Below are 14,186 nucleotides of genomic sequence, written 5' to 3'. Positions count from 1 at the left end.
TCATAAAAGATTGAGATTGAGGTTTATTGTTTCGTATTCGTGGCTATTTCCTCATTTTGAGTTTAATAAGAGATGGATTTTCACAAAAATTTGATTTATTCTTGTATTATTTATGACTTAAGACGTTTTAAAGGATATTTAAGTAAATTTTTTATCATGGAAGTAATTTTATTAATTAGTTTATTAACGCGGCGTGATTTTGGCCTCGATTGTTGCCTGAACCCGATGATGGCTTATTAAATAGCGAACAAAACCGAGTCTCTTTTGCTTTTCGCAAAATTGCGCGCGCGAGCTCACCGAGCGCGAACAGCAATCGCAACAAGAAGCGCACGCGAAAGACGCCAAGGTCTTTGACCGCGATCGACTTTAGAGAGTCAGTCGCGGCCATAATCAAAGCGAAACATCATCGAACAACGACAGATTTGGATTACGCGGTGCGGGACAACACCACATTGTCATCCGGCGGCACACTTTTGGTGGAGGTGCCAATGTGTTTTATAACCTGTTACCTAAATTCCGGATATTTTGGAATTTATTTGTGTTTTGCCCAAAAATGATGAATATAAATGATGATGTCTGCTTGCTATTACATGGCCAATTAAAAATAAAGAATTTGTGGTAAAAATATCCATAAAATTGTAGTTTTTGCAAAGAAAAACAATTTTTTGGAAAATTTAAAGAAAATATTGAAAATTTTTGATAAATTTTGTTTTTAGACAATATTTGTAACTGGAAAGACAATTGACAACGCAAAAGAAGATGAAAACTGCAAAAATTCATGGTTTTTTTCTCAAAAAAATTCCAAATTTAATTTTTTTCTTCGAAAAAATAGAAAAATTCTAGTTTTTTCTCCTAAAAAGAGCAAAAAAATATTGCAAGTGCAAAAATAAATCACAATACAGAAGAATACAAAAACGGCAAAAATTCTTTTTTTTTTCTTCCAAAAATTACAAAATTTCAATTTTTTTTTCGAAAAATAACAAAAAACGCAAATTTTTCTTAAAAACCACTACCAACAATAAAGATTACTGTATTGTTTCATATCCCGTACCGAAAATGAATTAACCGTATCAAGTACAGTTCACGTCTGTGTTTGTTTCAACGCGCAAGAGATCATAAAATATCATAACGCGTCCCGAAGCTGAAGAAGGCGCGGAAGAAAAAAAATAGCCGGAACCTACGCTATTACTAACAGTACTCGGTTGAAAGTAAACTCGCGGCGCTCGCGGATAGCGGTCCCGAAAAAAGCACCGTACAACGCGTTCGCTTCTTTTGCATACAATTCCTTTAAAAATAACTGTCCACCTTCCACGCAGCGGTAACGCATTGCGTTCACATAACATTCTAAGCATCATCATCAAAGCGGAACCTCCACACAACAATTTTACGTAGGAATAAAGACGATTTGAAAGATTTTACCTGAAGATTATTCAAATTTTAAACAACTCAAGAGATACGTTACAGATTCTTTTCAATTTACTTTTCCGACAGTAAATTATGATTATTTCTGAACTGTCAAAAGTCAAAACACTTCGTTTACAACATGTACAGTTATCGCTCTGCGAAGGCGAAGTGAAAGAAGAAAGGTTTGTTACTAAAAGAAACCCAACACCCACACCGATGATGATTACCGTAAGATTTGAGTGTCGGGTTAAAAAGTAGTTACATAAAACGCGTTGCGTCATTGCCCAATTGTTTCGCATTCGTATTTCTACAAAAGGTTTTGTTTAAACTTTACCTTTACTCAACTTTCAACCCACAAGTAAACATCTTTTAAAATTTTTGTTTTTGAGAAATTGCGGAAATAATTGTGTTTGTGTTTTGTTTTATTAAATATGTATGATTCTTTGAATGTCGTTGATCTTTTTGTATAAAACCATGCGAAATGTGTAACATTGACCCGAAGTAAACTTGGAAACCGAGCGCTTTTGTTGCTCGCCGTTTTCTTGCCACGCTGTTGCACACACCGAGTGCGCTCAACAATTCCACACTGTTGTCATAACTCGTCGCTTGTTTCCGCATAATAACAACGACATTAACCATTGGAATTTAAATCAGAATTTGCATTGCAGCCAGACCTCTTTCACCCACGCCCTAACGCATAAATATCATCGAGTTAAATAATATTAAACAAAATATTAAACTTGACACTTTAGAGGTTAGAATAGTTAGAATTAAATAAATATACGATTTAAATTTTGTTTTTAAAGAGTGTTTGATTTGCGTTTGGGACTTAAGTGAGTTTTAAGTTGATTCAAGTTGACTTAAGTCCTTTGTGGCCACTGAAGAGCTGAGTTTACTTGAGGCGCGATGGCCGCCGGCGGTCGTTGCTTCGCTGAACGACTTTCCGCGATGGCGAATAAGGTTATGGCTCTCGCGGGTTATTCGCGTTCGTCGTACCAGTTACCTGCAACCGTTCGCGCACCGCGAAGCCATTGCCATCGCCATCGCGCCGCGGCGGAACAGAAAAGAAGAGTACATTACGGAATCGAACGCGAACGCATGCCATTGAACTCTAAAATGCCATCTATCAGCAAATCAACAATCCAACAACACTAAAACATCATAAAACAACACCTAACCATAAAATATAACCAAATTATCAATCTATCCACCCAAAAAAACAAAAATAAATATTTATTTTGGTTATGTTTGAAAAATTCTGTCAACTGTCAACTGTCAAAATTCTATTTTATTCTATTCTAACCTCAAATAATGTTTGTAAAATTATGATGATGGTGGTTGTGTTGACAACCGGAAATAAATGTAAATGCAATGGAGGTAAACACAATAAACGAAAAGGTAGTGACCCCGCTCGTGTTTGCGCTTGCGTTCGCGATTCGCGCGTTCGCTAGTAGTACAAGTGATGTAAGAGAGATTGTGTTGTACGGCCGTGGTTATGAAAGTAAGGCATTGAACTCGAGTGGCCTACCTTCGCGGCTGCCGACCGCGGCCGCCATTGCGAATGCGCGCGCGCATTGCCAAGTTCATTGCTAATTCTTCTCTTTCTTCGCGGCACGCACCGCAACAAAAGGTGCAAAAGTGCACACGGAATGCCTCTTCGAAAACTTTTCCAAAACTTTTCATCGCGTATTTCTTTTGCAATGAAAATTAAAACATAACCTCTTAATATAACCTAAAATTACTTAAATATAAATTAAGATGATGTTTGGTGGTGGTTTAAAGATTTTTTTCTTGTGTGAATTCAGTTTGGCAGGCCAATGGCCCTCGAAAGTGAGCGTCACACCCGAATTTTTATTCGCCGTTAGTTTTATTCAGCGCGCTCCGCGCACGGACAACGAACTCCGCGATGTGTTCGCGTTCGCCTTTCCTTTCGACCGCGGCACGTCGGCGGCGTTAAACTTTAACTTTTTCCTCGCCTCGATTAAATTCTGCAAAAAGGACCGTTTTGATGGGTGGGTAATATGCGACCGGCGAGAATTCGCATTTCGCACAACCTGCAGCGTCACGATTCCGTAAACCCGTCGAGAGTTTTAATTTAAAATTTTCAATTAATTTTTTTTTCTTGCAGCGCATTAAGTTCACGGACCTGACCTAACGGTGTAAGATTTAAGGCAGGTACCTACCAAACATAGTAGCAATTAAAAACCTATGTCGAACCCGGATGAAACAACATGGCCGGCGTCGTAAACATAAATTAAATTTACGATTAGCGTTATTGTTTGCACTCAAATCAATTGTGTTTATTGCGATTTTTATGCGCTGCAGTTTCTAGTAGACTCCGCAGCGGCTGTCAAAGTAAGTCAATGGTTTCCGAGAAGTTTGCTCTCGGTACTCACGAGTGTGATTGTGTGAGACGCGTCAACGCTGATGCACAATGTCTTCGGCTCTTCGCAGATGCGTGGACATTTGTGCAAACAGTGGCGCGGAATACTGGGACGTTGTTGGTTCGTGTGCGTCTAACGGCGTTCGGCTGACATTTGCAATGCGCGAATATGTGTCAGTGTGTTGCACTTCTTGTGCGGCCATTAGAATGCATTTCCGGTACAATGGTGCGCACACATACGCCGACTGGCTGACAGTCGGGCATGAATGAACAACGCTGGACGGGTAAATGTGGCGAATGCGTAAATGAAAATCGAGTCGATGCTTGACACAAGAGGTGCGCATTGCTGAGTTATTGCGGCGGGTTGTCGATGGACACCGAATTCGCAAATGGCGGCGACGTGCCGCCGAGCGTCGTACGTGACTGCAGCACATCCTTTTACTTTGCGCTACAAAACGCAAAACGAATTCAAGTCGTCTTTCAGTTGGAAATTATTAAAACGTAGCAATACGACCTTTTCTGCAAGTGTATGTAGAAGAAATAGATGTTGTCGAATTATTATTAACTTCAATAACAAGTGACTTATCATTTAGATATGTTTACACTGGTTTTCTAGCAGTAATCAAGTATTTATTAATTTTGTATTTCCTTTTATCTTGATATATGCAAAAATTAGTGAAACACGGTGCTATTTTCTTCATAACACAGTCCAATAGTTAACGGTTTATTTGTACTGCTTAAAATAATCTCATGCAAATAACTCTTGTTATCATATTTGCTTGAAAGCAAAACAAAACACAACGCGAGTTATTTTTCTGTGGGCGAATGTAAAATGCTTGAAGTGACTGTATGCAACCAAGGAATCATAACGGCGACTGCAAAGCAGCACGGCAAAGTAAATTAAACACGTTTGAAAACGTACCTGAGAATGATGACCTTTAGAAGAAGTATCGGCAGTTGAAATGATAACTAGTTGCACGTAGATGTCTGTTATCAGTTGGAATAAACAATGACTGAACTGGAACTCACTTGTGTATAGTTATTCGCAATGCTGAACGTTTGTTTCACACGTAAACTTTAATGAAATACGAATTATTTGATTTGACCGTGATTTTAACATCTTGTTCGTAGGAAATGACAGTCCACTATTATAAGAACTTGAATATTGAGAACTATTTCGCCATTTGTTGTGTTATAAATTTTTGTGTGCAAGCGTAAACAAACAAAACAGACGCGATAAACACGAACGCGAACGCTGCACTAAAGTGAAAAAGTTGTTGCTGCTCAACGAACAAATGATACTGCTAGCGCCCCCTAGCTGCTTTAGTATTAACTAAGATTATCAACAACACAGAGCACTACAGTTACTCACTACAGTTTAACTAATTCAAAAATTTATTTAAGTTTTTCATTAAATCACGTATCCAATCAATCACATCAATCAATTAGTTTTGATTTTAGTTAGGTTACTGATAGCTCATAATGCCTCTTAGGCAAAACATGTCCACCCAAGCAAAAAAAATCTAAATTCAAATATCAAAGCAATTTTTCAATGGAAATCATCCTAATCCCTATTAAAACATATGTTTTTAAGTATAGATTGGCATATAACGAAGGAAAACCTCCGGTTTTCACAGGTTTCCGTGCCAACAGCGACGTAACCCCTACGAGACACCTACCCCCACCACTTTCTAAGGGTCGGCCGCAGGTATAAAAGGGCAGCCCGCAGTGCGTCTCTTGCTAAGTCGTGCCTGAGTCGTCCAGCAGTCCAGTCGCAGTTCTCTAGGGCCTACTCTCCCCTCCCCTCACTTCCGGGTTTTGCTTTGGTTTAAGTCGTGCATGTAAAATATCCAGACACCAACTTCTACGTTTCCCCAACACTAATGTTGATTTCAAGTAATAAGGATTTGGAAAGGACTTTTCTTATTATTTCACACCAAATATAATCAATATTTTCTCATATTTTATACAATCCATTCTTTATCTATCCTACCTAACCTATCCTAACCTAAAATAACCTATCCAACTCGTATCCTTCATATACTTACATTGATTTATAGCGTGTTTAATTGTTTGCTGAAATAAATTTGTGTAATTCTCAAGTAGTAGGTACTTGACTTGTTAATCATCATAATTGCTGATGACTCCATTCATTCCCATTCTGCGCATTGGTACTACTGCTATTGGACGCCGGGGATTCCGGTTCGTTTCGCACACTTGTCGCTCGCTCAATATGCTCAACGTGCTCGATTTGTCCCACTTCCTGATACACCACACTGCCATCATCCCGCTCCACACTGACAGCCGCCCCAGTTGGATCAATATGCGCATACCCTATCTCACTACCATTCACCAATGGTACATACTCAGCTTGATAGTGAGTTGAGTATGGTGTCACTTGATCCTGATTGTAATAATTGGAGTAGGATAACTGGGTGAGATTACCAATGTTGCTAATTGGTTGATGGTACTGGGGAAAGTGATGGGTTGGAGATTGTTCCGGAGTAGTCTGTGCACTGCTAGCGGCTAGTTGATGAGGAGGTGGTGGGCTGGAAGTGAGTGACCAGCAATTGATTGCAGCGGGTGCTGGTGAGACTATGGGTGGTTGGGGTTGAAGGGTTGACCATGCTGTGTAGGTTGTTGGTGGTGAGGGTGCATAGGGTTGCTGAATGTGTTCCGGGGGATTATAAACTGAAAAAATACAAAAAATTAACTTCAAAACTCAATTTTAAATAAATAAAGAAATCTTTTACTAACCACTTGGAGGTGATCCTTCAGGTGAGTTCGATTTTGGCCTGTGGTAGGTATAAGGAGAAGACCTGTTTGATTTCAAGGACCCTGAAGAATACTTCTCACAGGAAGCCACAGCAGCTTGGTACATCTTCGTGTTTCTGGTGTACCTTTCACATGCTGACCATGGTACCCCACTCGCTGTATGCGGCATACAAGTTTGATGAGGGATAAATAAAGATCCATCTAAAACATAACCTTTATTAGCCCAAAAACTAAAAAATTTAAAATGTAACCTACAATTTCCACCATATTGCATTTGATTGTCCCCGTAGGTACCACCATATTCCCTTTGATTATAAATACTATCCGGTCGTTCCTTGGCGTCAAGAAACGCCTTAGCAAACGGATTATATTTAATCTTTAGTGAAGTAACTTCTTCATTCTGATAAGCAGTTACAGCGATAAACTGTGTTTCAGGAAACGGAAAAGTGATGATTCTTCTTTGTTCAGTTCCAACTCGAACTAAATGCACTCTAGGTTCATATTTATGCAAGGAGTTGAGCATAATCTGTCCGCTACCATTGCATTTATTCGTCAGTTTAACTTTAGCGAATGAAATCGGCTCCTTCGTCCAATGCGCGCCAAAATTCGGAGATTCCGGATGCACATAGATGGGATTCGCAGGTGGGACTTCCGCTTTACCACCTGGTACCCATTCCCCGTTCACGTACTTCCATCGATGCGGATCAATCTGCACGAATTCCAATAGAACCGTGTACATTGCCTTCGGATCTAATCCAGAGACAGACACCTTCACAACAGGGAACATCCGGCGGCCATTTTTCGTCACAATCATTTCATTAGTGAAAGACTGAAACGGACCCATAGATCCCGATCGTCTAAAGTGACACATAGATCACTTTCCGGAGTGTAATCTGCTCCTTTTCCAGGACGAGTCTGTACGCCATGAGAGATTTCCGACTCGACTGCCGAGAGAATGTGTTGCGCAGCCATTTGGGGGACTGAAAAGCACATTGCAGGTGAATGCATTCGAATGCAGCAAACAAATCGTAAAATCGGGAATTCAGTGTAATTCTGAACGGGTCTACAAGGATCGCGTTTTTAATGATCGCGCTAACAGCTTGAGCAAACAGCGAACGTGCCTGACGAGATCATGCGCGCAAACACCAACTGCACTCGGACTGAAGATTCTTGGACAGAGGACATCGAGAGTACAAAGGTTTCCGAAAAGACGTGGGACGTGCACAGAAAGAAGCAAAATAAAGGAAAGTGAAGAAAAACATGGCGGTAAGAATTTTTTAACCAAAAACTTTAAATTTAAAATTTTTGATTATTAAATAATATCTTACCGTCCATTCGCTGAATTTCCTCTAACATTCACACACTAATTCCCTGATAAACTCAGTATTCAGTCGTCGTACTTAACGTTAATTAGAAACACTTTGAACGCATTCGCGCCCGGCAATAATTGCACAGTTTAACAGTTTAATCAACACGCAAGCACGAATTTTCACAAATTTGTAAAGTTGCACCTTCGCGCCGCTGTCACCAACGCTCCCAGTCAGTTCTTCACGAATCCTCCGCGAAGGATGTCGATTATTCCAATTCACAACGCGTGCGTTAATTATTTAATAATAACAATTTAATCTGTGACTTATTGGTAATTTCAGCGTCTTCGTTCGGCGTGTGTTACGCGCTTATTTGTTGTTATTTCACACTAAACCGATAAATGCTCGCTCGCGGCCGTCGCGCGGTCATCTTCGCCGTGGTGATCTGGACATTGGGTGTCGCGCTCCACGAACAGAACACGCCCAATGTCCAGGATTGGTCGCGCGCGTAAAATCATCGAGTAACTTAAACGCGTAAGTGACTCACGCATGCGCAGCTTGTCCAGCGCCTACGCAACCCGGCGACTTGAACGTCATGTCGGTCAACTCGTACTCGTATCATACCTGAGACTGAGTAATATCTTTCACCGGATATTAATAATAATTTTTTTGTATTGTAAAAACCCTTTAATTTATATTTTGGTTTTTCCGGTTGTAAGGTCATAACCACACTCATCATGAGTATCTAGAGGTATTGCTTTTATTTTTGTGCTAACAATTTGGCAAATATTAAACCAGCAGCCGAAATTCTCGTAAACACCTACGACGCTCGAGCGCGCGGAGATGCAAATTATTTTTACAAACGTTTCGGAAGGCATTAATTTCCAATTTTCGCACAATCAGCACGCTCGTTAGTTAATAACGCGCTATTAATTAACAGTTAGCACGTTATAATGCATCGACTAAACTAAATTATGTATTTGCAAAACAAATAAATGATTTTTTGCGTTGAGTAGGATGGATTTTTATAACACAGGTGGAATAAAGTAATATTACTCAGGTGTGCAATAAACTCACCGGCGGGTAATATAGTTTTTGTTCGTTTTTGTTTCTTGTGCAAAGCGGCCAATGACCACCCACACGATGAGTCTTAAAACCAAACAAAAAAAAATTAAACAAAATTTGTTTTAAAATTTAAGTTAAAACCTTGACTGATTTTTGAAATTTTCTGATACTTAGGTACACACTTTCCAATTTGATATTCAAGAAGAGGTTAGATGACGTCCAAACTACCAAAAATTGTTTTGTTGGCCGAAAAAATTAACATTTTCGTACTTTGAATGTTTGCTCATCGCGTCGTCCCCTACATTTCACTATTTGTTTGTGTGATCTTAACTAATATCTAATCACATAGTAACCATACTGCCTCCGATGCCCCCGCAACCTCCAAATAACTATGTGTACATTGCGCGTAATCACACGAATAAATATACAAAATCTACAATGTTTCATGAGGTATTAAGAGGTAGTTTTTTGTTTTTAATGTTTAAACAAGTCTATTGTCACATTGTCAACCCTTAAGTGGTCTTAAGTGTTTTCAATTATGCTCCGGTTGGATTTTTGTTTCTTGCTCCTAAGTGACTTAAGTCAAAGCGATATGGAAATGTTTCATCTATGGTCATATTTTAAGTGACTTCAGTCGCGGAGCAAAAAATGTTAAAAACAAATTAGTAACAGGTTTAGATTTACACAACAGTTTTTAGTATAATGTGAAATGTCAATATCGAGCGCAACCAGCGAGAGCAACGCGAAGCGCGCGCACAATGACAAGATGGCCGCGCTATTAGTTTTACTTCCAAATGCCTAGACGTAGACAAGTGCTAATTGTTTCGTCAAATATTATGCTGACTGTACGTGGACGCATTGACGACGACGCACAGGCCGACACTGACCGTAGCACAGCGCACCACGGTAAACATTCAAGCGCGCACAAAATGGTTGCTATCTGACGTCACACGGCGAGAAACCTGCGAGAAAAATCCGGCGAAACGCTCTAAACATCAATGAAAACACGGCTTTAATTGGAAGCAAAGCATAAGTTAAAATATGATAACTTTTGTTAAAACAAAATTAAAACGTCACTTTTGTTTGGAAATTTGTTTACGCGCAGGCACATCTCGCGCGCCATAAAATCAAGGTGTAATAAAATAAATTTATTTGTGAGGCTTTTCTATTAGTGCGCTCGTGAATCACGAATTTAGTTCATTCGAACGCGCACACCAAATATTCTTTAATATCGTAATTCAATTTCGATATTGTGTTAATCATATTAAAACTTCATATGCAAATTTTACTTAGAGGCTTTTTATATCTATTAGCATATTTCCTTTTAATTGCCTTGTTTCCCATGACTGCATCTTGGAATAATGTGTCAATAAAGTGGCAATTATGACGAAAATTATGAATATTAACGCTTGCGGCCATATCAAGCGTTTGTTTTCACTGCAAATCTTCAATTCAAGATGGCCGTCAGTGAGTGGGTTGAATTTTATACGCACCGGTAATAAAACGTGCGTCTAGCAATCATTCGCGATAATTAATAGCAAATTCACGCATTAATCAAGTTTTAACACCATTCACCAACAAAATGGCGACTATGGTGTCACTTGTTTTCTGTTTGCGTCGCGGTGGGCCCACCGCTTACAAGTCGTAACAAGTATTATCAGATTTCCAGGTTTAATCGCGTCCCTCCAATCGAGCGGCGTTCGAACAAGTGCAATAATCGGCGGCGTCTTTCAAGCGCGCCGCCGCTCGTAGGGCGAAGAACAAACAGCGAGTTGTTCATCGCGCGAACAGCATGGAGAAGAACAGAAGAAGAGAAGCGGATGTAAGCCGCACGGGCAGAAGCCGCGCAGCCACCGACAACGGTTTAATGTCTTTATTGCATCTGGGCTATGCGTCTTCGAGATCTTGGACACCGTCGGCGGCACCTTTGATACTCGTCGCTCGCCTACCGCCCCGTTGATATTTTTTTGTCCTTTGTTGCGTGCGTTTTATGTGCGCGCCCAAAAATAATTAATGAATGCAATGAACGCAGAACGCGCGTTTACGACACCTGGACGGTTGGATGCCGACCGTCGGTAAACTTAGGTAATTGTAGACAGTGTACAATATTGTTATTGTCAATCACTCTTCAAAACACTCATAGAATGGAAAAATACTGCAAATAACAAGAATCAAGTCATAACACAGTGAAAAAAAACAATAATGACGTAGAAAACTGCGTAAAAGTAAAATTTAAGAGTTAAGTTGACTTGAATTTGTTGTTTTATTCAAGTATGAGTAATAAATACCGTCGAGACGATCTGGATTGGATGCTTAATTTAATTGAGGATAGTAAACGCTGCGCTTTCAATTATAAAAGTGTAATGAGTGCAATAATACCGAGGAATGACGATAAAACTTACTTTTTGGTTTTTATACACAATTTTACAATTCTATACTTAACCACCCCATGTTAAACGAGCCACGTGATCTGTTTTACGTTTTGAGCTCTTCACGAAGCCAAGGTACTCCAGTTCTGCGACACATTGCGTAAAACGCGCTCTAAAGTTTAAAAAATTAAGAAAAACACAAAAAAATATTAAAAAACAGTACATAAATTAAGTTATGTTAAAGATTAAAGGATACTGTAAACGTGGATCAACTTCTCTTTTGTCAACGTCTTCATCTGGTTTGATAGGATCCAAAATAGACAGAAATGATTGTAACCAATCATACAAGTTAATCATTTTACCATATTCAAGATGTAACTTGTACGCAATGCAAATGTCCGGCATTGTATCCAAAATGCTGTCTATGTTCGGAAGTTTACAACATCCGCACTAAATCGTAGAATTACAATGATAAAAATATTATTTCTTGATGTTTTATTAAACTTACATGTAAATAAGAAGCTGGATCATTGAGTGCTGTATGAATTGCACTCCTATGTGATCCAATGATATTGTTCTGAATGGAAACATCATTAAAAAAGAATAGTTCATAAAATACATAGTCCCTTGGCTGTTTAAGATGATTTTCATACAGTTTTTCCAAATAATTTACTAGTTTTCCTCTTGATTTCTCGTATTTGTTCATTTTTGGCACGTTTAGGCTCTGAGACCGTTGAAATAATTGTTCTTTGAGTGCTTTCCTGTCTAGTTTTCCATTAACTTGAACTATATTATGCACTTCGGACATTGAAACATCTTCGTCGTCATCTTCAATTGTGGTTATTGATGTGTTATCCAAAAGATCTTCTAATAATGTTACTAAGTCTGTGGAAACTTCTTCATAGAATTCTGTATTCAATTCATAATTGTTTTTCAGTTCATTGAGTATCATTTGGATGAATGTTTTCATTTTGAGTGCAAGTTCATCTTTTGATTGGAAGTTCAACAATTGAAAAGCTTCTTTGAATTCTGTCAACGTTGTAATGTCTTTAGAAGTTGCCAAGATGTAGAGTTCTCTTATTTGTTTCCCAAGAGGTGTTTTTGGTAAGTCTTCAACTAATATTTTTAATCCTCTCAATAACACATGCAATTTATTCATGTACAAGAAAATTTCATTCAAATGTTTTTCTAGTACAGATCTAAAGTATGTATCATCATCTAGTAATTTTATTTGGTTTTTAGGACTCTCACTTTCAACAAGACTCCGAAATGAGAGACAATTACGACGTACATTTTCAAAATCTTCGTGTTCAAAAGAATCTAGAACTTTTCTGACTTGTTTTCTATTTGTGCATAAAGCTAAGTGTGAACCACGACTGAAATGTTCCAACATAGCAAACTAAAATATATTCTATATTAAAATTTATATTTTCGTATGAGAGAAATAAAGTAAATACCTTGAAATTTTGAATAAAACCAGTCACAGAAAAGTCATAAAACAAAAACACATCCAAAAACAGCGCAAACAGGCGCCCACCCAAATGAAATGGACAATCATCAGCCAAAAAGATGCCCTCAAGGATATTATTCAAGTAAATTGTCGATGGCTGTGAGTTAAATACTTGAATGTTCACTTTTGAAGAAACATGATGTGGCATAGATTTATTCAGGGCGGATAGTGATGTGGCGACACCAAATATCAACACAAATGGTAAAATATTAAGATAAGTACTGAAATAAATAGGAAAAAAATACAAAATCATGTGTTGGTAACGTAACCTATTTTGTGCGCTCATTGAAAGGTTGCTATGACAACCACAAACGTAAAGAAACAACTAAAAATTAAATACTATTCACTTACCTTGCTATTTGAATAAAATCTTGTAGAACATGTGCATTAAAACTCTCAAAATCCGGAATAATAATAGCTAAAATCTTCTTATCACATCCATAATCAAGATCTTCATACCAGGATTGCAACATTGCAAAACTACACTGACTCTTCTTAATCTTTTTCACTTTACTCTTCTTTCCATCTTCATCTTCACTAATTTCCATCTCCTCATCATCCTCACTCAAGTCTTCATCATTGATGAGCTGATTAATCATATTCTCCACTAAATTCTTCAAATTGTTACAATCCTGTGAATGTAGAGTGACAACATGTGGTGATATAGACTTTTTATTTCATTGGAAAGTGTAGAAAACTGAGCTGCATGATCTGGCATATTGATACCAGTCAGCAATGTTGCAGCTGGTATCTCAGTCATGTTCTTTTTATATGATGTCTTTACAAAATGTATCAAACTGCTTAAGACATTGGAAAACATTTCACTGTTTAATATCTGAAAATATTTAGATGACATTTAGATGTGATAACCAACTGATTAATAAAATATTACTTGTATTTTGCGTTCTAAGTTCCCCCAGAGAGTTTTGTATGATTGATACCATAGTTCATTATTAAATAAAGACTGTTCTTGTATGGACTTTCGAGATTTATGCTTTCTTCCAGGTTTGAAGCCATTTTTAAACACAAAAACACCCTAAAATAATATAATTAGATAAAATATAATTAGAAGTTACTTAAAATATACTTACTTTTGATACAGACACAGTTTCCATTGTTAAATAAAATAAATTAACAAATTAAAATCAACACAACACAACACTACACAAAAATAACCTGAATACTTTCTGATATATTTCGCGCGCTTTTACACCAAGCAAATTCTTATTTGAAGACTGAAGAGACCTCTATGAATGAAAATTCAACTCAAAAACATTAAATAAGTTTTTAAAAGTTTTAAATTTAATAATACCACTGCAAAATATATACACATACTTAAAATCATCCAAAATAAAACATTTTGACGCGTTTTT

General features: G+C 37.9%; 3 protein-coding genes across 3 annotated transcripts in view; all 3 read right to left on the bottom strand.

Moving 5' to 3' along the window:
* Window positions 1-4,898, bottom strand: part of Blimp-1 (PR domain zinc finger protein 1) — a 31,333-nt gene extending 26,435 nt beyond the window's left edge. Inside the window, exon 1 of the mRNA XM_065307685.1 lies at window positions 4,710-4,898. The gene's annotated coding sequence lies outside the window, so the exon portion shown is untranslated. The remainder of the gene's footprint in view (window positions 1-4,709) is intronic.
* Window positions 4,899-5,712: 814 nt separating this feature from the next.
* Window positions 5,713-8,324, bottom strand: byn (T-domain transcriptional activator brachyenteron). The gene is given in 5 exon segments (XM_065308783.1): window positions 5,713-6,478; window positions 6,545-6,763; window positions 6,818-7,387; window positions 7,390-7,542; window positions 7,891-8,324. Coding segments are annotated over 5 exon segments (1,533 nt in total). The 5' UTR covers window positions 7,919-8,324; the 3' UTR covers window positions 5,713-5,915.
* Window positions 8,325-11,278: 2,954 nt separating this feature from the next.
* Orc3 (origin recognition complex subunit 3) lies at window positions 11,279-14,098 on the bottom strand. The gene is given in 8 exon segments (XM_065308780.1): window positions 11,279-11,475; window positions 11,560-11,753; window positions 11,812-12,702; window positions 12,761-13,034; window positions 13,165-13,477; window positions 13,480-13,648; window positions 13,706-13,849; window positions 13,905-14,098. Coding segments are annotated over 8 exon segments (2,112 nt in total). The 5' UTR covers window positions 13,929-14,098; the 3' UTR covers window positions 11,279-11,372.
* Between the last annotated feature and the right edge of the window lie 88 nt (window positions 14,099-14,186).

The sequence above is a fragment of the Atheta coriaria genome, unplaced genomic scaffold (assembly GCF_025399875.1).
Source record: "Atheta coriaria isolate IRGN ID8LTWV9N9 unplaced genomic scaffold, Caltech_Dcor_3.1 hic_scaffold_7_pilon, whole genome shotgun sequence".
Taxonomy (NCBI): Eukaryota; Metazoa; Arthropoda; class Insecta; order Coleoptera; family Staphylinidae; genus Dalotia; species Dalotia coriaria.
The sequence above is the reverse complement of the archived record's forward strand: the minus strand, read 5'-3'. Positions and strand labels throughout refer to the sequence as shown.